Genomic DNA, 25,789 nt, shown 5'->3' with positions numbered 1-25,789 from the left:
TTATAGTAGTTATATTCTTGTACATAGGAGCAGTGTTATAGTAGTTATATTCTTGTACATAGGGGCAGTATTATGGTAGTTATATTCTTGTGCATAGGGGCAGTATTATAGTAGTTACGGTATATTCTTGTACATAGGGGCAGTATTATAGTAGTTATATTCTTGTACATAGGGGCAGTATTATAGTAGTTATATTCTTGTACATAGGGGCAGTATTATATATCTACCATTGGATTTAAGCAACCAAAATCTGTAAAATATTTCCTGATCCATCATGTTCCATTGGATTTAGGCAAGCAAAATCTTCAAAACACTTCCTCATCTACCATGTTCCATTAAATTTAAGTTTTTTTGGTGGAATTTAGTTTTATTATTTTCACATACTTCACTTATACAGCCAGCAGAGGGAGTCTGTCAACTACGTTACACGAGAAGGAAGTTCATTGTGAAAAATCTAGAATGATAACGTTAAAGAGAACTCAAAGATTGGATATTTCCCAGATCCTTGAAGACATTGAGATGAAGCATTTCCTTGTGTTGCTGTTGTGCGCTGTGTTATTACTGACCTTAGGTGAGATATCTATGACTATGTATATATATATTTAGCAAATTACCTTCAGATTACCTTCAGTCACTATATATACAATGTCCTTGTGTGTTATATACAGGTGATGTGGCCGCTGTTGTCACCAACGTGACGGGAACTCTTGGAACATCTGTCTTATTCAATGCGAACCTTCCATCAGGATCCAACGTACAATGGAGTCATAAGAGTTTACCGGTGTCCAATTCTTCTTCATCTCCTCAATGTTTGAATCAGTTCATAGGAAGATGTGAATCATATCAAAATGGATCCCTGAGAGTCAACAACGTCTCCTATAACGATGAAGGGATGTATGATCTGTCCGTCTTAGGTCTGAGGTCTTCAATCTACCAGCTCAGAGTTTACGGTAAGGAAACTTCTTCCTCTATACCCAACGTTAGAAGACATCAAGTTCGTAATTCAATAATTGATATTATGTGATAAAATGTCTCCGAGTATATATTATTAGTTCGTTATTTGGCATTTCTAAGAATTGTTATCATTGTCAAATCCATATTATTATGCCATATCCAGAAATCCACCATCAATGACCAATAGATGTGCTCTGAAGGATATCTCAGAAGCTTAAATCTCTCGATGGGTTCTTATCCCTACTACAGCCCTCTTGGCTGCAACAATCCCTTTTTAAAATAGGTTTTGTAGATAAGTTATATTTAGGGATGATCGAATACTTCGATTATTCGGCTTTGCGGATATTTTCCGAATACCTCGCCGCTATTCGCGAATATTTGATGCGCAATATAAGTCTATGGGGAAACCCGAATAACAACTATTCGGTACTATTCGGGCTTCCCATAGACTTACATTGTGCATCGAATAGTCGAATAGCGGCGAGGTATTCGGAAAATATTTGCGAAGCCGAATATTTGAGGTATTCGATCATCCCTAATTATATTCAGTAGAGATAAGTTAAGACAAATTAAGGTAAATTTTGTCCTCAGGAGGTCCAGGCTGGTGAATGGGATGTCATCCATGATGTCACATTTCTGTGCCGCACTAGAAGAAAACCAACACTGGATCACTTTGCCAGAAATATATCATTGTTTAAACCTTCTGTAAATCCTCCTGTTCTCCTAAATTTTGCCCATTTTTTTTTCAACTAGATACAGGGCACAACAAGGAAAAGTAGGTGGTATCACACAAGTGGAAAGGGAAGGAACAACTCCATTACACCCAATGGAGTTGTTCCTTCCCTTTCCACTTGTGTGATACCACCTACTTTTCCTTGTTGAAGACTGTATGTAAATCTAGTCTTGTTAGATAAGGTGGTTTGACCCTTAGGGTACAGTTCCACTTGCGTATGACTCACGCGAGTCTCGCATCATTATCACTCGGCATGGCCGCACACTCTCCTGACATTAGCAGCTTGGCTGCATGTATTTCCATGCAGCTGAGGTGCTTGTGCCTGGAGAGTGTAAGGCCGTGCCAGGTGATACCGATGCAAGATTTGCGTGAGTCATGCACAAGTGGAACCGTACCCTCAGGGTGCAGTCACATGGACGTATAACTCGGCCAAGGATCGTATCGCAAGTCTAGGACTGGCCGGTGGCTCTCCTAACCCGAGCGTGACAACGGCACAAAAATCCATGCTGTCAGGAGAGCTGCCAGCCAGTCCGACACTTGCGATACGATCCTTGGCCAAGGTATATGGCCGTGTGACCGCACCCTAAGGGTATGGTTCCACTTGCGTATGACTCACGTGAATCTCACATCGGTATCATCCGGCATGGCCGCACACTCTCTTGACATCAGCGTGTCGTCTGCATGTATTTCCATGCAGTTCAGGTGCTCGTGCCTGGAGACTGTGCGGCCGTGCCGGGTGATACCGATGCGAGACTCGCGTGAGTCATACGCAAATGGAACCGTACTCTTAGGGTGCAGTCACACGGCCGTATAACTCGGCCAAGGATCGTATCGCACGTCTCGGACTGGCCGGTGGCTCTCCTGACCCGAGCGTGACAACGGCACAAAAATCCATGCTGTCAGGAGAGATGCCATCCAGTCCGACACTTGCGATACGATCCCTGGCCAAGGTATATGGCCGTGTGACTGCACCCTAAGGGTATGATTCCACTTGCGTATGACTCACGCGAATCTCGCATCGGTATCACCCGGCACGGCCGCACACTCTTCTGACATCAGAGGGTCGAATGCATGTATTTCCATGCAGCTGAGGTACTTGTTCCTGGAGAGTCTGCGGCCGTGCCGGGTGATACCGATGCGAGACTCGCGTGAGTCATAAGCAAGTGGAACCGTACCCTTAGGGTGCAGTCACACGGCCATATAACTCGACCAAGGATTGTATCGCAAGTCTCGGACTGGCTGGTGGCTCTCCTGACTCGAGCGTGACAACGGCACAAAAATCCACGCTGTCAGGAGAGCTGCCTTCCAGTCCCAGCATTGAGATGCGATCCTTGGCCAAGTTATACGGCCATGTGTCTGTGCTCTTAAAGGGAACCTGTCACCACTTTTTCGGCCTATAAGCTGCGGCCACCACCACCGGGCTCTTATATACAGCATTTTAACATGCTGTATATATGAGCCCAGGCCGGGGGTATAACATAAAAACACTTTATAATATTTACCTAAGGTCGTGCGTTGGGCCTTATGTGCGTCTCCGTTGTCCAGTCTCGGCGCCGCCTGCTTTGGCCATCTTTGTTATCCTTCTCTAGCCGCAGTGCATGACGGGTCCGACATCATACACACTCTCCGGCATTCAGGTCCTGAGCAGGCGCACTTTGATCTGCTCTGAGCAGGGAAGATTAAAGTATTGCAGTGCGCCTGTGCAGGACCGGCGAGTGTGTATGACGTAGCCGCGTCATGCATACAGGCTTCAGAAAGAGGACAAAGATGGCCGAAAGGGGAGGCGCCCTCACCGGACAATGGAGATGCCCATAAGGCCCACCGCGCGACCGTTAGGTATTATAAAGTGTTTTTTATGTTATACCCCCGGCCTGGGCGCTTATATACGGCATGTTAGAATGCTGTATATAGGAGCCCAGTGGTGGTGGCCGCAGCTTATAGGCCAAAAAAGTGGTGACAGGTTCCCTTTAAGAAGACTCTCATAATGGGCCCCACCCAGTTGGTAAACAAGACTAAATTTATATACACGGAAAAAGGGGCCATATCTCAGGAAAAACAACTCAAGAGATAGGAGAAAAGGGAAAGCAAAAATAGATATTTCAAGCGCCAGGTCCTCTTTAAGGAGGCCATAGACTACTTTATTCTATTCCAGATATAATTAAGTGACCTCCATGATTGGTACTCATATCATTACAAACTATCTTATATACATTTGTTTTAATTCATTGAACTCTCCATTTCTCAGAACTAGACAAAAAAACTGATGACACTCCCAAAATGCAGTCTGAACAGGTGCAAAACTGAACATGACAAATAAGAACAAAAAAAGACAGCTGCACTCTGAAATGCTAAAGCATGCAAATAATGAATGCAAGAATATAGATATGCATTACTACTAAAGGAAATCTAGGAAACAATTAGATATTTAGCATACAAAATGGCCATTTCTAAATCTGCCCAGTACCACGTCAAGGCATATCTTCTATACTGGAAACCTGCACAGAAGTGAAGCCTCTCTCAGGGTTACAAACCTCCATATGTATGGTCGAGTAGGAACCTGCTATAGAAAATAAAATCACCTGTGACTAATGGGGAAGGAGTGCACAATCAAAGGTCGTGGCTCCATAATCTAGACAAAAAACTGATAGCACTCACAAAATGCATTCTGAATAGGTGCAAAACTGAATATGACCTATAATAACAAAAAAAGACAGCTGCACTCTGAAAGCTAAAGCATGCAAACAATGATTTCAAGAATATAGATATGCATTACCGCTTTAGGAAAGCTAGGAAAAATTTAGATATTTACATACAAAAATGGCCATTTCTATATCTGCCCAGTAGCCACGTCAAGGCATATCTCATATACTATGAACCTACACTGAACTGAAGCCTCTCTCTCTGTTTGGGTTACAAACCTCCATGTGTATGGGCAAGTAGGAACCTACTATAGAAAATAAAATCACCTGTGACTAATGGGGGAGGGGTGCACAGTCAGCAGGCATGACTCCATAATCTAGACAAAAAAAAACTGACAGCACTCCCAAAATGCAGTCTGAACAGGTGCAAAATTGAACATCACATATAATAACAAAAAAAGATAGTTTTATTCTGAAATGCTATAGCATGCAGACAATGAATGCAAGAATATAGATATGCATTACTGCTAAAGAAAATGTATGAAATATTTAGATATTTAGCATAGAAAAATGGCCATTTCTATATCTGCCCAGTAGCCACGTCAAGGCACATCTCGTATATTGGGAATCTACACTGAACTGAAGTATCTCTCTGGGTTACAAACCTCCACGTGTATGGCCGAGTAAGAACCTGCTACTAGAGAATAAAATCACTTGTGGATTATGGGGGAAGAGGTACACACTCAGAGGGAATGACTCCATAATCTAGGCAAAAAGACTGACGGCCCTCCCAAAGTGCATTCTGAACAGGTGCAAAACTGAACATGAGTCAGAACTGACTTCACTGCTGTTCCAGCTTATCATTGCCTCCAATGTAATGAGAAATAAAATTTACACTACAAAATTAACCTCTATTTTTTTGTTTTCTTTAAGCTCCCCTCAGTACCCCCACTCTGAACTCCATTTCCAGCTTTCCCCTTATTACCGGGTCCAATGTGACCCTCCAGTGTGATGCCGGGGGTCAGAATGTGACTTCTTACACTTTCTACCGGGACGGTCAGAAGATCATCTGCTCCGGGCGAGTGATCTGCCGGGGATCATTCCTGGACTTCACCCCGATATCTGAGAGTGACAGCGGATCCTACACCTGCACCATCCAGAACCCTGTCAGCGCCAACACCAGCGACTCTCTGGGTTTAAGTGTATGTGGTAAGAACATAGAGACTAAGTAATATATGGCTTATTGTATTGTAAGAACCATAAAATAACTATAAAACAGAGTAACCATCCAGGACCCTGGCATCTCCACCACCAGCAACTCTGAGTCTAATTGTAAGTGGTATGAAACAAGTGGATATATAACAAGGCAAAATGTGATTTGTACTACTCTAGAAGGCAAAAAAAAAAATATATATATATATAGCTATATAAAAAATATATATATACCAGCTATATTGCTAATGGCCAATTTGTACCACAGAAGTGGTGGATGCCTCAAGGTTTCTTGTGGTTCTTGTAGTGACACTTGTTTGTATTATAGTTCATTTGGTCTGGCCACTTACATACCTCGCCCATGGATGTGTTTGACATGTGTCTGACAGGTCACATTGGTTTATTAATGGTGTGTTGTTTGGCACATGGCAGACGGTGTGGAGTCTACGTGGCAGTGTGTGGAGCAGCACTGCAGGAGAAGAAGCCTGAGAGAGGAGAGAGGTTGCTAATCTCTGAGAGGAAGGAGCCTGTGGAAGGAACACAGCTGAGGGAAGTCAGACTGTGTTGAGAGACTGGCAGGAGGCAATGTGTGTCTAGAGCAGCCTGTGTGTGAGGTTCTACAGACCGACAGAGTCTATGGCAGGAGATGATAACTTCTCTTGTGGGATCCTGGTGCAGCAAACCCTGCAAAGAGACCTATATGGACATAAGCCTGAAAAGCCTGTTTTGTCTCTATGCTGCTGGAGCAGTTTATGAAAGAGTACTAAACCTGCAGTCTTTTAAATGAAAAGTGTTCCTGTTGCTACCTCTGAACCTATTCATTTATTTACATAGCGGGCGAAAAATAAGTATTGAGCTCGTCACCAATTTTACCAATTTAGTAAAGTAAATCTACTTCTAAATATACTTGTGATGGTGGAATAGGGGGGGTTGTGTATAATTTTGTGTAGGTTTGTATTTTAGGCATGGTCCTCTGTCAATTCTGTGTATTCCTTGTGTGTACATTATCCTGTTTGCAGGGTAATCACCCCCTGCTGGGCTTTTGTCATTAAGTCTGGGGGAGGGGGGCCTGGGATCCACCTAAACTCTCTGCTTACCTGGGAGATTATTCAGTCTGTCTGAGAACTTCAAAAAACAGAATTTATAATGGGTATATGGGGCACAGCTTCACTAAATGTACCAATCTAGAAAAACCACAGAGTCCAAGCAGTCATATGCAAAACGTGAAAAAGTTTATTTGTAGTGATGAGCGAGCATGCTTGTCACTACTCGGTACTCGCACGAGTATCACTGTACTCGGGCTGCTCGGCGGGGACCGAGTAATCTCGCGATACTCGTGCTTTACTCGTGGTCTTCATTTCTGCATGTTGGCGCTCTTTTGAGAGCCAGCCCTCATGCAGGGATTGGCTGGCAGACCACTGCAATGCCACAGCCCTGTTAGTTGTGGAATTGCAGTGATTGGCCGGCCTGCACAGCGTCACCGAGCCTTTATATCGGCCGGCGCGCTGTGCTCTGCTCACAGCTATTCTGACAGTGAGTGTAGGGAGAGTGTCGCTGATTCAGGGAAAGCTTTGCGGCCCTTTATAGCTTTTTCAGTTGCAGGGCTGCAAACAGTGTGACCAAAAGTCCTTCTCAGGACTATTCTAGTTGTATACAGGCAGGCAGGGTATAGCCAGGTCGGAGTACAGTAGCAGAGTCCTTCTCAGGACTATTGTTGCTATATACAGGCAGGGTATAGCCAGGTCTGAATACAGGCTAGTGACCAAAAGAGTCCTTGTCAGGACTATTGTAGCAGTATACAGGCAGGCAGGCAGGCAGGGTAGTGGTGACCGTATACCAGCCTTCATATCTGGGGCTGGTGTACACAGTGTAAAACAGTCCAGATAGTGTCTGACTTGTCTGTACTGTAATTGTCGCTCCCCAAAAAAACCTGTTAGTAGGTTATTATTGCGTCCGTGCTTGGTTTTTAAAACCGCACGTGTGTGCCTGTTGGTGTCAGCGTACAGGTGCACTGGTGTGCGTTTACCAAACTATTATATAACGCACAAGTGTAGTGTATAATACACGTCAGTCAGCAGTGGCTGATAGTGTCAGAGTTCTTAATTTTTGCTCCTAAAACCTGTGTTAGGTTATTATTGCGTCCGTGCTTGGTTTTTAAAACCGCACGTGTGTGCCTGTTGGTGGCAGCGTACAGGTGCACTGGTGTGCGTTTACCAAACTATTATATAACGCACAAGTGTAGTGTATAATACACGTCAGTCAGCAGTGGCTGATAGTGTCAGAGTTCTTAATTTTTGCTCCTAAAACCTGTGTTAGGTTATTATTGCGTCCGTGCTTGGTTTTTAAAACCGCACGTGTGTGCCTGTTGGTGGCAGCGTACAGGTGCACTGGTGTGCGTTTACCAAACTATTATATAACGCACAAGTGTAGTGTATAATACACGTCAGTCAGCAGTGGCTGATAGTGTCAGAGTTCTTAATTTTTGCTCCTAAAACCTGTGTTAGGTTATTATTGCGTCCGTGCTTGGTTTTTAAAACCGCACGTGTGTGCCTGTTGGTGGCAGCGTACAGGTGCACTGGTGTGCGTTTACCAAACTATTATATAACGCACAAGTGTAGTGTATAATACACGTCAGTCAGCAGTGGCTGATAGTGTCAGAGTTCTTAATTTTTGCTCCTAAAACCTGTGTTAGGTTATTATTGCGTCCGTGCTTGGTTTTTAAAACCGCACGTGTGTGCCTGTTGGTGGCAGCGTACAGGTGCACTGGTGTGCGTTTACCAAACTATTATATAACGCACAAGTGTAGTGTATAATACACGTCAGTCAGCAGTGGCTGATAGTGTCAGAGTTCTTAATTTTTGCTCCTAAAACCTGTGTTAGGTTATTATTGCGTCCGTGCTTGGTTTTTAAAACCGCACGTGTGTGCCTGTTGGTGGCAGCGTACAGGTGCACTGGTGTGCAATTTCCAGAAACTTTGATATAACGCACAAGTAGTGAATATACACGTCAGCAGTGCACAGCATTGCAAAATGCGCAAGGGCATTGGCAAGGAACAAGGAAGTGGACGTGATGGTGGTGCAGGCAGAGGCCGAGGTCGTGGGCAAGCTCTAATTTCGCCACAACAAAGGGCCACATCTAGTCGCTCGCACGTCCTGTCCCAAATTCTTGGGGACCGCAGCAGTACACCGCTCTTGAACCAAGACCAGTGTCAACAGGTTGTTAGTTGGATAGCGGATAATGCTTCCAGTCAGATTGGCACCACCACAAACACTCTGTCTTCCACACGGTCAAGTGTCAGTAGCCGTGATACTGCACCGCACATTTCTGAACCTGATCCTCCTTCCTACCACCAGGCTGAGTACACGTCCTCCTCGGACATTAATGATCCCACACTTGGACACTCGGAAGAGCTGTTCACGTTTCCATTCACACATTCTGGCCTCTCGCCAGCTCATATTGAAGTGGGTCATGAGGAGATCGTCTGTACAGATAGCCAAATATTTGAGCAGCCACGTTCTCACGAAGTTGGCAACGTGTCTCAACAAGTGGTGGACGATGATGAGACACAATTGTCAGCAAGTCAGGAGGAGGAGCAGGGTGCGGAAGAGGAAGACGACGTGGTGGATGATCCAGTAACTGACCCAACCTGGCAGGAGGATATGCAGAGCGAGGACAGCAGTGCACAGGGGGAGGGAGGCGTAGCATCACAACAGGCAGTAAGAAGCAGGGTGGTGGTCCCAGGCAGAAGTCAGGCAACCGTTCCCCGTAACAACACGACGACACAAGGTGCCTGTACAAATGTTAGGTCTTCACGAGTCTGGCAGTTTTTTAAGTTGGATCCAGATGATTCAAAAAAGGCCATTTGCAACACCTGCCGTGCCAGCATCAGCAGGGGTACCAAAACTAGCAGCCTGACCACCACCAGCATGATCAGGCACATGTCAGCCAAGCACCCGACTTTGTGGGAAGTACAACAGAGTCGAGGAGCAGTGCTTGCTGATGTCACTGCTACGTCTTCGCTGGTTGTGCATGCGAGCCAATCCTCTGTCCATGCTGCCTGCGAACAAGCCTCCTCCACTCCTGCACCTGCAGTTGCCTACGCAGAAAGAACACCATCATCAAGCACGTCCTTGTCCCAGCGCAGCGTTCAGTTATCCATTCAGCAAACCTTTGAACGCAGGCGCAAATACACTGCCAACACCCCACATGCCACAGTTCTAAATGCTAACATTTCGCGACTGCTTGCGCTGGAAATGTTGCCTTTTAGGCTGGTGGAGACAGAAGCATTCCGTGACCTGATGGCGGCAGCTGTCCCACGTTACTCGGTCCCCAGCCGCCACTATTTCTCCCGGTGTGCCGTCCCCGCGTTGCATAACCACGTGTCACAAAACATCACACGTGCCCTGAACAACGCTGTTTCACCCAAAGTCCACCTAACCACAGACACGTGGACAAGTGCTTGTGGGCAAGGCCGCTACATCTCGTTGACGGCACACTGGGTTAATATTGTGGAAGCTGGGACCCAGTCTGAGCGAGGGACGGAACACGTCCTTCCCACACCAAGGTTTGCAGGCCCTACCTCAGTCAGTGTTTCACCCACACTCTACAGCTCCGGAATGTCATGCTCTTCAGCCTCCTCCTCCTCCTGCGCATCCTCATCCACTGTGCCCTCCACACCAGTCACAAGCTGGAAGCACTGCAGCACTGCCTCGGCGAAGCGGCAACAGGCTGTGCTGAAGCTAATCTGCATAGGTGACAAACCCCACAATGCAGAAGAGCTGTGGACAGCTCTGAAACAGCAGGCAGATCACTGGCTCACACCTCTGAACCTAAAGCCAGGAAAGGTCGTTTGTGACAATGGCCGGAACCTGGTGGCGGCTTTGAGGCGAGGCCAGCTGACACATGTTCCATGCGTGGCCCATGTGCTCAACCTCGTGGTTCAGCGGTTTATAAAGTCATACCCAGAGCTGTCTGATCTGCTGGTAAAAGTTCGCCGCCTGTCTGCACATTTTCGAAAGTCACCTACTGCTTCAGCCGGCCTTGCCGGCTTTCAGCGCCGTTTGCATCTTCCGGCTCACAGACTGGTGTGTGATGTCCCCACGCGTTGGAATTCAACTCTGCACATGTTGGTCAGGATATGTGAGCAGAAGAGGGCAGTTGTTGAGTACCTGCATCACCTAAGCCGTCGGGAAATGGGTCAAACTCCACACATAACACCTGAGGAGTGGAGATGGATGTCAGACCTATGTACCATCCTCCAAAACTTTGAGGACTCCACCAAGATGGTGAGTGGTGATGACGCCATTATTAGCGTCACCATACCGCTACTCTGCCTTCTAAAACGGTCCCTTTTGAAAAACAAACATGATGCATTGCAGGCGGAGCGCGATGAGTTGCAGCAAGAAACAGTAGTGGGTGTGGGTGATAACACACAGCCCAGCCTCGTCTCATCACAACGTGCAGTGGAGGACTATGACGAGGAGGAGGATGAAGACATGGAGCAACTCTCCGGCCAAATTGAGGATATGACATGCACACCAGTCATATCCTCGATTCAGCGTGGCTGGCCAGAGGACAGGGTAGATGAGGAGGAGGAGGAGGAGGAGGAGGAGGAGGACAGCATGTTCAGTCATCTTGTTGGTCAGGCTACTGAAGTCCTGGCTGTTAAGAGTCTGGCGCACATGGCTGACTTTATGGTAAGCTGCCTGTCTCGTGACCCTCGCGTTAAGAACATCTTGGCCGACAATCATTACTGGTTGGTAACACTGTTAGACCCACGCTACAAGGAGAACTTTTTGTCTCTTATTCCCGTGGATGAGAGGTCAACCAAAATGCAGCAGTTTCGGAAGGCCATACTCACGGAAGTAGGCAAAGCATTCCCCTCACAAAACGCTAGCGGCATAGGTCAGGAATCAGTGGACAACCGAGGCGTACAGCCGAGAGAGGCACAAGTCCAATCCGCCAGAGGTAGGGGAACAGTCTTTAAGATGTGGGACAGTTTTCTCAGCCCCTCACGTACCACAGCCCCTGAGGTGCGGGGTAGTGCCACAAGAAATCCTAAGTTTGCCCAGATGCTGAAGGAGTACCTTGCAGATCGAACAACTGTACTCCGACATTCCTCTGTGCCTTACAATTATTGGGTATCCAAGCTGGACACGTGGCATGAATTGGCTCTCTACGCCTTGGAAGTCCTGGCCTGCCCTGCTGCTAGCGTTTTGTCAGAGCGTGTTTTTAGTGCCGCAGGTGGAATCATTACAGATAAACGCACCCGCCTGTCAACTGAAAATGCTGACAGGCTGACTCTGATAAAGATGAACAAGGGTTGGATTGGGCCAGACTTCACCACACCACCAGCAAATGAGAGCGGAATTTAAAGTTTGCCATGTACCTCCACTCACCCATGGGTACACTTCTCGACTTTGGATAATCGCTGGACTGCTCCTCCTTCTCCTCATGCGCCATCATGATGACCGTTACAATAGTTAGGTCTTTGTTTCAGGTATACCCCCAGTGGTAAATTTTTTCGCCCATTCTTTGCAGAATGGACATTACAACGACAGGAGACCCGCTCCTTTGCAATGGGAACAATGTTTTGAGGCCCTCATGCACGTCTCTACCCAGGGACAACGTGTAGCCTCCCAATTTTTGGCTGCCCTGCCTAAGGGCTATACTGAAATACACCCACTTCCTTAAAATGGACACTTAATGTTTTGAGGCCCTCATGCACGTCTCTACCCAGGGACAATGTGGAGCCTCCCAATTTTTGGCTGCCCTGGCAAAGGGCTATACTGAAATAGACCCACTTCCTTACAATGGGCACTTCAGGTTTAAAGGCCATCATGCACGTCTCTACCCAGGGACAATGTGGAGCCTCCCAATTTTTGGCTGCCCTGCCTAAGGGCTATACTATAATACACCCACTTCCTGACAATGGACACTTAATGTTTTGAGGCCCTCATGCACGTCTCTACCCAGGGACAATGTGGAGCCTCCCAATTTTTGGCTGCCCTGGCAAAGGGCTATACTGAAATAGACCCACTTCCTTACAATGGGCACTTCAGGTTTAAAGGCCATCATGCACGTCTCTACCCAGGGACAATGTGGAGCCTCCCAATTTTTGGCTGCCCTGCCTAAGGGCTATACTGAAATACACCCACTTCCTTAAAATGGACACTTAATGTTTTGAGGCCCTCATGCACGTCTCTACCCAGGGACAACGTGTAGCCTCCCAATTTTTGGCTGCCCTGCCTAAGGGCTATACTGAAATACACCCACTTCCTTAAAATGGACACTTAATGTTTTGAGGCCCTCATGCACGTCTCTACCCAGGGACAATGTGGAGCCTCCCAATTTTTGGCTGCCCTGGCAAAGGGCTATACTGAAATAGACCCACTTCCTTACAATGGGCACTTCAGGTTTAAAGGCCATCATGCACGTCTCTATCCAGGGACAATGTGGAGCCTCCCAATTTTTGGCTGCCCTGCCTAAGGGCTATACTGAAATACACCCACTTCCTTAAAATGGACACTTAATGTTTTGAGGCCCTCATGCACGTCTCTACCCAGGGACAATGTGGAGCCTCCCAATTTTTGGCTGCCCTGGCAAAGGGCTATACTGAAATAGACCCACTTCCTTACAATGGGCACTTCAGGTTTAAAGGCCATCATGCACGTCTCTATCCAGGGACAATGTGGAGCCTCCCAATTTTTGGCTGCCCTGCCTAAGGGCTATACTGAAATACACCCACTTCCTTAAAATGGACACTTAATGTTTTGAGGCCCTCATGCACGTCTCTACCCAGGGACAATGTGGAGCCTCCCAATTTTTGGCTGCCCTGCCTAAGGGCTATACTGAAATACACCCACTTCCTTAAAATGGACACTTAATGTTTTGAGGCCCTCATGCACGTCTCTACCCAGGGACAATGTGGAGCCTCCCAATTTTTGGCTGCCCTGGCAAAGGGCTATACTGAAATAGACCCACTTCCTTACAATGGGCACTTCAGGTTTAAAGGCCATCATGCACGTCTCTACCCAGGGACAATGTGGAGCCTCCCAATTTTTGGCTGCCCTGCCTAAGGGCTATACTATAATACACCCACTTCCTGACAATGGACACTTAATGTTTTGAGGCCCTCATGCACGTCTGTATGCAGGGGCATTGGTGAACCTCACAATTTAGGACTGCCCTGGCAAAGGAAAATACTACAAAGACTCACTTCCTCAAAATGGGCACATTAGACTCAAGAGGCCTTCATGTACGTCTCTTCTCAGGGACATCGGAGTGCCACACAATGTTTTCACGTAAAATCTTTCATGTATTGATCTCAAAAAGTAACATACACCAGATCTATCTCACTATTGGGTATGTGCCCTTAACATTTCCGCCATGAAAAATCATTTTGGGGTCATTTTGGAAGGTTTTCTGGTGAGTCCGTAAAAATGGCGTAAAACGCGGACAAAATTGTTCACAGCTGTGACTTTTGAGTGATAAATGCTTCAAGGGGTCTTCCCCATGCTGTTGCCATGTCATTTGAGCACTCTTCTGAGACTTTTGTGACATTTTTAGGGTTTCTCCATGCTGCCGGGAGGTCATTTCACAAAAATACTCGGGTCTCCCATAGGATAACATTGGGCTCGTTGCTCGGGCCGAGTACACGAGTATCTTGGGAGGCTCGGCCCGAGCTTCGAGCACCCGAGCTTTTTAGTACTCGCTCATCACTATTTATTTGTACATACTTTAAAACACAATTAAAAAGGAGGAGACTCAAAAAAGTCCCTCCATAATGCAGCATGTATACACCATGAGACCTCAGATGTTAGTATATAAAGCGTGAACAGGCTAACAAAAACCAATGGTTTGCACTATACATAGTCTGAGAACTTCAAGAGAGAAGCCGGAAGATTTATCCTCTGTGGTTGAAGCTGAGGATGGCCACCTCCCCAGAGAGACTCGGACATTTATCCCTTACTGGACTATATCTGTGTTTCTGGACTATTTTACCCTCTGTGTGGTGGATTATTCTAAGGACCGTCTGATTTTGCTTAGAATAAATGTTCTTTGGATAGTTCAGTCATCTCTCGCTCTGTTGATTGTGTGATATCGGAGAAGAACACCATGACAATGCTATTGACATTTATTTCTCACCGGATGTTGGTAACAACCCATCCAATCCACAAAGACAGGTAAATCAAATAATAGATGGCCATAAATTATGTTTAATAATGAGTAATTACACAGAGAAAAAGTATTGAATACGCTTACTGAAATTTATTTACTACAACATACAAAAGCCTTTGTTGGTGATGAAGCTCCCAGATGCATTCTGTATGGAGACACTAGTTGTCTGCATCACTCAGGTGTGTTTTTGGCCCATTCTTCCACACAAGCACTCTTCACATCCTGCAGGTCCCGACTTCTATGAACTCTGAGCTTTAGTTCCTTCCCTAAATTTTCTATTGGACTCAGCTCGGGTGATCGGCTCGGCCATTCTAGCAGCTTTATATTCTTTCTCAGAAACTTGAGTTTCCTTGGCTGTGTGTTTGGGGTCGTTGTCTTTCTGAAATGTCCGCCCTCGTTTCATCTTAATCAACCTGGCAGATGGCAGCAGATTTTTATCAAGAATGTCTCTGTGCATTTGTCCATTCATCGTTTCTATAATTACATAAAGTTTGCCAGTGCCGTATACTGAAAAACAGCCCCACACCATGATGTTCCCACCTCCAAACTTCACTGTTGTGGGTGTTTTGGGGGTGATTTGCCTTTTGACTTGCAAACATAGTGTATATTATGGCCTTTAAAGAATTTAATTTAATAATAATAATAATAATAATATTTATTCATTTATATAGCGCTATCAATTCCACAGCGCTTTACATACATTGGCAATATATGCCAGGTTTATATCAAATGTATATTTGGCCTCCTTTATTTATTTATTTCCAGAAAGAAATTACCGTATTTTCCAGATTGTAAGACGCAATTTTTTTCCCCCAAAACTGGAGTAAAATTGGGTGTGTCTTACAAACCGCATATGGTTTACCGGGGCGGCAGTGGTGATGGAGTGAGGTCATAGGAGACAGGGTCACAGGATGCACTCAGGGGTGTCACGGCGGGCGCAATTGATCTGCGGGTGGGTGGACTGCGAGGGTGTTACAGAACAGGGTGTCTTAGCGGTGGGTGCATTGAGCTGATTTCTGGCTCCATTGAATCTTCCGCAGTTGACTTGATGAACTTTAAGAAAATGACTGCACAGGCGCCGTGTGCGCAGATTGATGTGATAGACTTCAAGAAAATGGCCGTAGAGTCCTATCTGCACATTCACAGCCTCCACGGCCATTTTCTTGATGTCCATCTTGTCAGCCATGGGCGATTCAATGGAGCCCACAGTCAGGTCAATGCACTTGTTGCCGAGACACTCAGTCCTGTGACACCCCTGCAGCCCGCCCGCTCGCAGACCAATTGCGCCCACCACGACACCCCCCGAACGCATCCTGTGACCCTGCCTCCCATGACTCTGCTCCACCATCCCCAACCTGGAAAGCCATATCCAAGGGATTCAATGGCGCCATCCACCTACACCCCTGAGCCCGAACTATCACCGACCATCCTGAGCTACAATACCCCCTACTCTGAATCCGCAGCATCATCTACTCTTTCTCCTGTGATCTTCCTGAGCAACTTCACAACCGACGCTCCCCCCTGGTGAGCATTAGGATTAATACGCACTAGGATTATAAGACGGACCCTCATTTTAACATTAAAAATGATTTTTTCCTATTTCCTTCCTCTAAATTTGGGGTGAGTCTTATAATCCAGTGAGTCTTATAAAGCGAAAAATACATTTAAAAACTAGTATATGTTAGTATCAGCGCCCTACTAAATGGCGATAATTATAATGGTCTTTTCTTTTAATGATGGACACAAATATCAATATAAAGCCACTCAGACATTTCCGAGGATTCCACCAACTTTGAAGCTCGTTCATGTCCTCCTATCCAGCTTTGTTCTAGTTGGTTAGTTTTTCGTGATCAATTAAATCTATTAAATCATGATCTATATATTTTCTCTAATTTGCCCTAATATTGCAATTATTCCCCGCTAGTATGTCAAGTGTTTGGCAAAAAGGTACTTTAATATGTACGTACATGAGGGATATCCTACAGTCAGGAAACTAAACTCTTTGGATACACATTTGTAGTATTGTAAAGGATAGTCACACTAAGCTTTTACAACCCAACCTTTATGCTTCTTTGTGTTTTGCACCTCAGTTCCGGTCTCTAATGTCGTGGTGACAAGTAGTAACTCAGGACTTGTCTGGCCTGGATTAGATTCGGTGACTCTACGATGTTCGGCTCGTGGTACAAATGTCAGTTACTCCTGGAGTCTACAAGGTGCACCAATATCCGGAAGAGGTCGATATACCCTCACCGATAGTAACACCGCGCTCATTATCAGCCCGGTCTCCGCTACGGACAACGGATCCTTCATATGTACGGCTAAAAACATAATAAACAATGTGACCAGCAATGACATGAAGCTCAACCTGGCCGGTAAGTGACACAAGTCATATCTGTGAGTGGTCATGTTTATTAGTAATCTACGCAGAAGTAAGGTATAAATGGCGTGTCTGGTTTAAGAAAAGCAAACATTTTCAGATACCTTTGTAAAGAGGAAATAATGATTAATAGAGGGGTTATTTGTTTAGGACTTTCATCTATTATAAAGATAATCTGTAGATCTGGAGGACCTCTCTGAGCCTTCATTACATGACCATCCCACTGATTTCAATTAGAATCATGCAATTCCTAATTTCTCCAGCGGGGGCTCTGCTGGGAAATTGGACACTTGTTATTGAACCCCCCGATTGATTAGTTGATTGCTAGAGAACCAGCGATAGAACAAACAAGGTGGCACAAAGTAAGAGAAGGGTAAAATGGTGGCTCTGGTACCTTCTTAGGGTTTCTGCCTATCCACAAACCTCCACCCATGGGTGTATCTCAAATGTTATAATGGTGACTGTTTGTTTGACACATGGTCAAAGTGTGGAGGTTGTTATAACTCTGGAAGAAACCTCAGAGAGAGAGAGAGGATTTCCTTGATATGACTGGAGCAGTGTGTGTAGGCTACTAGGAACTCCATGGGGATACTTTTAGGGTGACGTTGTATTCGAACCTGTGCAGGCATACCGCAAGTGAAACGGACTGGAAAACCGTGTTTATGTGTCGTGCGGTGTTCTGCATTGCACTCGCTGGGTGATGTGCATCACAGTCTATTTGCACTGCAGAGTTCGACAAGCGGCCTGGGAGTCTTTAGTTGCACAGCCTGTCATGGACGTTGGCTAGTCCTGGCTTCACTGCTCTCCAGCACAGTGGGAGTTAACTTCTACTGGTCTGTGATGAGGCTGCTGATCACCATCTCCAGCCTTTATAAGGTTCTGGATTATGCGGTTGAGTGCCAGATATAGCTTTCTGCTTCCTGGTTCCTGTTGTTATCCAGTTGTATGGTGATCTACAAGTTCCGGTTTAGCGTTGTGTGTGAGTCCTCCAGTTGTGCATTTATTCCCTTCCCTTTTGCGTTACTCCCCAGTTGACATACTGTCCCTCTTTTGTGTTTGAGCGCAGTGTGTATGAGTTTTCGTTTACCCTTGTATGTGATTATTTGAGAGGTTTTGGTTACTGGGTTTCCGGCCGACTCCCTTAGTGGGGGGAAGTAGAATCATGGCTTGGACAGGAGACAGGGCCACGTTGGAGGCTCGAACCTGGCTACCATCAAGTCTACCTCTGAGATAAGGGACAGCACAGAGGACCCAGCCTTAAGGTCAGCCTAGGAGCCCCTGTTTCATCCGTACACCCCCGTGACATTATGTTTCTTGAAGCCAGAAGAGGGCTTGTGTTATGCTCCTGGAGAATGGTTTAAGTGTTGTTAAAATAAACCTGCTGGACTTTTTAAGAAAAATTTTCCTTGTTGTTACCTTCAAGGAGCAATCTTAGTTAGTAAGCTTATCACAGAGGATAGGAAAGGCTTCAGGGGATCAAAAACTTCTACATTTCTGTTAATTCTAAGTGACGCTATGACTAAGTTCTCAAAACAGCTAACTTCACGAGAAAAACCCCTTTAATGTCCAAAAATTATTTCTTTTATGTATTTGGTAAACAAACTGAACCTTATATTTAGTATGGAAGCAAATCTTAAGAAATGTAAAAAACTCATAAAAGGATAAAAACGCAAGATTTTATACCCCAAATACATCTTTGGTTTGGTTCCCAGCTCCGGTCTCGGCAGTGATGTTGACCAGTAACACATCGGCGGTGCTCTGGGCAGGACAGGACTCGGCGTCTCTCTATTGCTCGGCTCAGGGATCAGCCATCACCTTCTCCTGGAGTCTGAATGGAAGCCAAGTATCCTCAAAGCCGCCATATTCCATTACTCAGAGAGATCCTCCTCTAAGCTCCACTCTCACCATCAGTCCCATATCCAAGACCGACACTGGACCGTTCACCTGTACGGCATCCAACATGGCTAATAATCAGACCAGCAATGCAGTCAACTTCAGTATCAACTGTGAGTAAAATGTTTCAACTGTTTTCTACATCATCTGTCCTTTACACATTGAGAACACGTTACCCTTAAAGGGAACCTGTCACCAGATTTGGGGCCTATAAGCTGGGGCCACCACCACTGGGATCTTATATACAGCATTCTAATATGCTGTATATAAGAACCAAGGCCGCTGTGTAGAACATAAAAAACATTTTATAGTACTCACCAAGAAGGTCGCTCCGGTGCACAACAGTCAGTTCTCCGGGACCGGCGCCTCCTCTTTCGACCATCTTGGTCTTCCTTCTTCTGAAGCCGGCGTGCATGACGTGTCCTACATTATACGCACTCGTCGACAACGAGGTCCTGCGCAGGCGCACTTTGATCTGCCCTTCTCAGGACAGATCAAAGTATTGTAGTGCGCCTGCGCAGGACCTCAATACCGGCCTGTGTGTATGATGTAGGACGCGTCATGCACGGTGGCTTCAGAAGAAGGAAGACCAAGATGGTCGAAAGAGGAGGCGCCGGTCCCGGAGAACGGAGACACCCATCTGACCGGTCTGCATCAGAGCGACCTCCTAGGTGAGTATTATAAAGTGGTTTTTACGTTCTACGTAATTCTATGTTAGAATGCTGTATATAAGGGTCCAGTGGTGGTGGCCGCAGCTTATAGGCCCCAAAACTAGTGACAGGTTCCCTTTAATGGTTACACATTACACATGCCACTATGCTTGATCGTTGCAGTGACCTGTGTTGTTACAAGAAACTTGAAGTCCACAGAACTTAAGTCTAAAGTTCATTTTTTGAGTGATGGTCCATATGATATTCCAAAAGTTGACCCTCCGTCAGGAACAATGGCTCTGACAGGCGCAATTTGTGTTGTTTCATATAGGTAGTGAAAACATTGTTCCCGGTGGAGGGTTTTGCTTTTCTTATAGAGCTGCTCTAGGTCCTGAGGAGTCGGAAGCCTCCCATAGTCTGCCCAAGCTAGAAGTTTCTTCCACTTTGCACAGATCTACAGTGGGCATCACTTGGTATTCATGACCATCTAGTCAACAACCGGTCAGAAAATGAATCCTCAATTAAATTTGGCTGTGACACACATCACCCAAATCTCAAAAGTCAGACTCCAGACCACCAAGTCTTTGTAGTCTGGAACTTCTCTTCAAGATCTCTGAACGTCAGGAAATCATTGCTCAACTTCCATTCATGCTCACAATAACTGCTGCAGCTTTTAGTGCACCGGCAATCCCCTAGGTGGACATGTAGAAGTGGACATCACACTTGTTTAGTGACAGATTCCTTTCATATAAATAAGTATTTATTGCCCTAAACTAAACTAATTTCTAATATGGCTGCATTAAAAATGTCCTATCCTTCCCTCACTACAGTATCTAGAGTCTATTATTTTTTTCCCTTCCTGTCTTATGACGCTTTGTTTGAGAATCCCAGTGCATGCTGGGATAGTCAAACAAAGCGTCATCAGGGAGCAGAGGCTGCACTCACTTCTGCAGCCTCCATCTTTTCCCTGAAATGAAACGTCATCAGGTCACAGAGGTTCTGGTCATTGCAGCAGCCTCTGTCCCCTCTCTGAAGCTAAGCATCATCAGTGACACTCATTTCAGGAGTTGTTCTTGTAAAACATATTTTTATTAGATTTTTTTTTCCAAGCACAGAAATTACAGATTAATACTTCCATTTTATGGGGGGGGAGGGGATAAGGGGAAATGAGGCAGCATCTTTATTAGAAGAATATTATTGGAGGAATGGGAAGGGATCTGGGGAGGGGTAAGTATTCCTTACAATGAAAAAAATGAGAACTCTTTATGATTTATAAATATAGTACTAAATAACACAATAAATCATCGGTGTAGATCTTACTAAATGAGATCAATACATTTCATCTGTGATTTCAGGAGTTGTTCTGACCCCTACATGCTGCATTGTGTGATTTGCACAGTGACAGTGCACTCTGTGTTGCCAGCTCAGATCAGTAGAGCCAGTAAAAGAGCAGCGCACAAATTGACAGGGTATAAGCGGCGTTCAGAGACCAGCGCCACTCCAGAAAGTAGCATCACTTGTGAGGGCAGTGCTGATCTCTGAATGCTACCTGGTGTTCTAGCACATTGATCTGATCTGGCAATATGGAGTGCATTGTCACTGTGCAAATCGTACAATGACAGCACGCAGGGACCAGACCAGCCTCTGAAAAGAGTGTCACTAATGATGCTTCATTTCAGGGTTTCAGGGAGGGGGAAGAGGCTGTGACAGTTACAGAAAAAAGGAAAACATCCAGCTCACCTGTCATCCAGACCCATGCTATTCCCTTGGGTGCTCGCGATCCGACGGCCAGTCCACACCGGTATAGTTGTGGTAGGAAAAGGAAAAAATGGACCCAGCACCAATCCAGTAAAAAAATGTATGAAAATCCTTTATTAGTATGGTTTAAAAAATGAGCCAGGAAACACACTGCACAAAATCACATCACACTTTTAATTACTAAGTCCGAAACGCGTAAAGTTTTCCTGTAATGTGATTTTGTGCAGTGCGTTTCCTGGCTCATTTTTTAAACCGTACTAATAAAGGATTTTCACACAGTTTTTACTGGATTGGTGCTGGGTCCATTTTTTCCTTTTCCTGTGACAGTTACAGCAGCCTCTGCTCCCTGATGACGCTTTGTTTAAGTATCCCTGCATGCACTGGGATTCTCAAACAAAGCGTCATCAGTAAAGGGGAAAAAATCAATATAAACTAGATACTGTAGTGAGGGAAAGATAGGATTTTTTTAATGCTAATATATTAGAAATTGGTTTGGATTAGGGTAATAAATAGATAGGGATTCATATGAAAATGTATTCAGCCTTCGGAACACCCCTTTAAACACCCCATCAAAGAGTTCCCATCTGGCACCAAATTGTGCCAATTGACATATTGAACCATTTTGCCCCATTTTGCCTGATATTTAGATGCGATGAAAGCCAGAGGTGAACTAAACATTTTAGGCTGTCTAGTTTTGAATATAGATGGCGGATCAAGCTCATGGACACCAATGTGACCTACTACCGTAGCAGAGCGCCAAGACATGTTACAGGATTTCTGCCCCCTTTAAACTCTATGTATAAATATACAACATATACAGTTAGGTCCAGAAATATTTGGACAGTGACACAATTTTCGCGAGTTGGGCTCTGCATGCCACCACATTGGATTTGAAATGAAATCTCTACAACAGAATTCAAGTGCAGATTGTAACGTTTAATTTGAAGGTTTGAACGAAAATATCTGATAGAAATTGTAGGAATTGTCACATTTCTTTACAAACACTCCACATTTTAGGAGGTCAAAAGTAATTGGACAAATAAACCAAACCCAAACAAAATATTTTTATTTTCAATATTTTGTTGCGAATCCTTTGGAGGCAAGCACTGCCTTAAGTCTGGAACCCATGGACATCACCAAACGCTGGGTTTCCTCCTTCTTAATGCTTTGCCAGGCCTTTACAGCCGCAGCCTTCAGGTCTTGCTTGTTTGTGGGTCTTTCCGTCTTAAGTCTGGATTTGAGCAAGTGAAATGCATGCTCAATTGGGTTAAGATCTGGTGATTGACTTGGCCATTGCAGAATGTTCCACTTTTTTGCACTCATGAACTCCTGGGTAGCTTTGGCTGTATGCTTGGGGTCATTGTCCATCTGTACTATGAAGCGCCGTCCGATCAACTTTGCGGCATTTGGCTGAATCTGGGCTGAAAGTATATCCCGGTACACTTCAGAATTCATCCGGCTACTCTTGTCTGCTGTTATGTCATCAATAAACACAAGTGACCCAGTGCCATTGAAAGCCATGCATGCCCATGCCATCACGTTGCCTCCACCATGTTTTACAGAGGATGTGGTGTGCCTTGGATCATGTGCCGTTCCCTTTCTTCTCCAAACGTTTTTCTTCCCATCATTCTGGTACAGGTTGATCTTTGTCTCATCTGTCCATAGAATACTTTTCCAGAACTGAGCTGGCTTCATGAGGTGTTTTTCAGCAAATGTAACTCTGGCCTTTCTATTTTTGGAATTGATGAATGATTTGCATCTAGATGTGAACCCTTTGTATTTACTTTCATGGAGTCTTCTCTTTACTGTTGACTTAGAGACAGATACACCTACTTCACTGAGAGTGTTCTGGACCTCAGTTGATGTTGTGAACGGGTTCTTCTTCACCAAAGAAAGTATGCGGCGATCATCCACCACTGTTGTCATCCGTGGACGCCCAGGCCTTTTTGAGTTCCCAAGCTCACCAGTCAATTCCTTTTTTCTCAGAATGTACCCGACTGTTGATTTTGCTACTCCAAGCATGTCTGCTATCTCTCTGATGGATTTTTTCTTTTTTTTCAGCCTCAGGATGTTCTGCTTCACCTCAATTGAGAGTTCCTTAGACCGCATGTTGTCTGGTCACAGCAACAACTTCCAAATGCAAAACCACACACCTGTAATCAACCCCAGACCTTTTAACTACTTCATTGATTACAGGTTAATGAGGGAGACGCCTTCAGAGTTAATTGCAGCCCTTAGAGTCCCTTGTCCAATTACTTTTGGTCCCTTGAAAAAGAGGAGGCTATGCATTACAGAGCTATGATTCCTAAACCCTTTCTCCGATTTGGATGTGAAAACTCTCACATTGCAGCTGGGAGTGTGCACTTTCAGCCCATATTATATATAGAATTGTATTTCTGAACATGTTTTTGTAAACAGCTAAAATAACAAAACTTGTGTCACTGTCCAAATATTTCTGGACCTAACTGTATATTGTATATGCTTTATTGCACTGTCTTCATATATAGAGCGTAATTATTTATGTCTTATTCTTCTATCACTTTCTTACCTCCCAGGGTCTCCCGATGGTAGCACGCTCTGCACGGCAGAACTCAGGAACGAGACATTAAGGCTCGGCTGTTCCTGGCCTGGAGGAAAACCTGCAGCTAATGTCACCATGATATTTACTGATCTGCAAAATACGAGCGCTAATGAAGTGTATAGAAATGTGAATTATTCCAGTGATATCTATGGGAGCAATCTTACCTGTAACGGGAATCAGCTGGGAAGAATCTCAAACTGTATGCTAGTATTTGGTAAGGAGTCCATATTTTCATTTTTTGCTTACTTTATTTTCTTCAAACATGGTCCAACATATTTAAAGAGAATCTGTCGGCAGGATTTTGCTATGTAATCTGACAGCATTAGGATGTAGAGGTTGGAAAATAATCTGTCTGCAGGATTTTGCTATGTAATATGACAGCATGAGGATGTAGACAGTGAAAGATAATCTGTCTGCAGGTTTTTGTTATTTAATCTGACAGCATTATGATGTAGAGGGTATAAGAGAATATATCTGCAGGTTTTTGCTATGTAATCTGACAGCATTAGGATGTAGAGGTTGGAAGAGAATATATCTGCAGGTTTTTACTATGTAATCTGACAGCATTATGATGTAGAGGGTATAAGAGAATATATCTGCAGGTTTTCACTATGTAATCTGACATCATTATGATGTAGAGGGTGGAAGATAATCTGTCTGCAGGTTTTTGCTATGTAATCTGACAGCATTAGGATGTAGAGGTTGGAAGGGAATATATCTGCAGGTTTTTACTATGTAATCTGACAGCATTATGATGTAGAGGGTATAAGAGAATATATCTGCAGGTTTTCCCTATGTAATCTGATATCATTATGATGTAGAGGGTGGAAGATAATCTGTCTGCAGGTTTTTGCTATGTAATCTGACAGCATTAGGATGTAGAGGTTGGAAGAGAATATATCTGCAGGTTTTTGCTATGTAATCTGACAGCATTAGGATGTAGAGGATATAAGAGAATATATCTGTAGGTTTTTGCTATGTAATCTGACAGCATTATGATGTAGAGGGTGGAATAGAATTTATTTGCAGGTTATTGCTATGTTATCTGACAGCATTAGGATGTAGAGGTTGGAAGAGAATCTGTTTGCACATTTTTGCAATGTAATCTGACAGCATTAGTATGTAGAGGGTGGAAGAAAATCTTTGTGCAGATTTTTGCTATGTAATCTGACAGCATTAGTAAGTAGAGTGTGGAAGAGAATATATCTGCAGGATTTTGCTATGTAATCTGACAGCATTAGGATGTAGAGGGTGGAATAGAATTTATTTGCAGGTTTTTGCTATGTTATCTGACAGCATTAGGATGTAGAGGTTGGAAGAGAATCTGTCTGCAGGTTTTTGCTATGCAATCTGACAGCATTAGGATGTAGAGCATGGAAGAGAATATATCTGCAGGTTTTGGCTATGTAATCTGACATCATTAGGATGTAGAGATTGAAAGACAATCTGTTTGAAGGTTTTTGCTATATAATCTGACAGCATTAGGATTTAGAGGCTGGAAGGGAATATATTCGCACATTTTTGCTATATAATCTGACAGCATTAGGATGTAGATGGTGGAAGAGAATCTGTTTGCAGGTTTTTGCTATGTAATCTGACAGCATTAGGATGTAGAGGGTGGAATAGAATTTATTTGCAGGTTTTTGCTATGTTATCTGACAGCATTAGGATGTAGAGGTTGGAAGAGAATCTGTCTGCAGGTTTTTGCTATGCAATCTGACAGCATTAGGATGTAGAGCATGGAAGAGAATATGTCTGCAGGTTTTGGCTATGTAATCTGACATCATTAGGATGTAGAGATTGAAAGACAAT

At 44.6% G+C, this 25,789-nt stretch overlaps 1 protein-coding gene across 1 annotated transcript in view; it reads left to right on the top strand.

Moving 5' to 3' along the window:
* Nucleotides 1-511: 511 nt before the first annotated feature.
* The window catches only part of LOC142256212 (cell adhesion molecule CEACAM5-like), a 37,849-nt gene continuing 12,571 nt past the window's right edge, over nucleotides 512-25,789 (top strand). The window contains exons 1-6 of the mRNA XM_075327780.1: nucleotides 512-571; nucleotides 669-950; nucleotides 5,260-5,535; nucleotides 16,809-17,090; nucleotides 18,808-19,101; nucleotides 23,952-24,191. Coding sequence (XP_075183895.1) covers nucleotides 520-571; nucleotides 669-950; nucleotides 5,260-5,535; nucleotides 16,809-17,090; nucleotides 18,808-19,101; nucleotides 23,952-24,191 — 1,426 coding nt within the window. The 5' untranslated portion in view covers nucleotides 512-519. The remainder of the gene's footprint in view (nucleotides 572-668; nucleotides 951-5,259; nucleotides 5,536-16,808; nucleotides 17,091-18,807; nucleotides 19,102-23,951; nucleotides 24,192-25,789) is intronic.

Source organism: Anomaloglossus baeobatrachus, chromosome 11, assembly GCF_048569485.1.
Source record: "Anomaloglossus baeobatrachus isolate aAnoBae1 chromosome 11, aAnoBae1.hap1, whole genome shotgun sequence".
NCBI classification, from domain to species: Eukaryota; Metazoa; Chordata; class Amphibia; order Anura; family Aromobatidae; genus Anomaloglossus; species Anomaloglossus baeobatrachus.
This window is presented reverse-complemented; position numbering and strand designations above follow the sequence as displayed.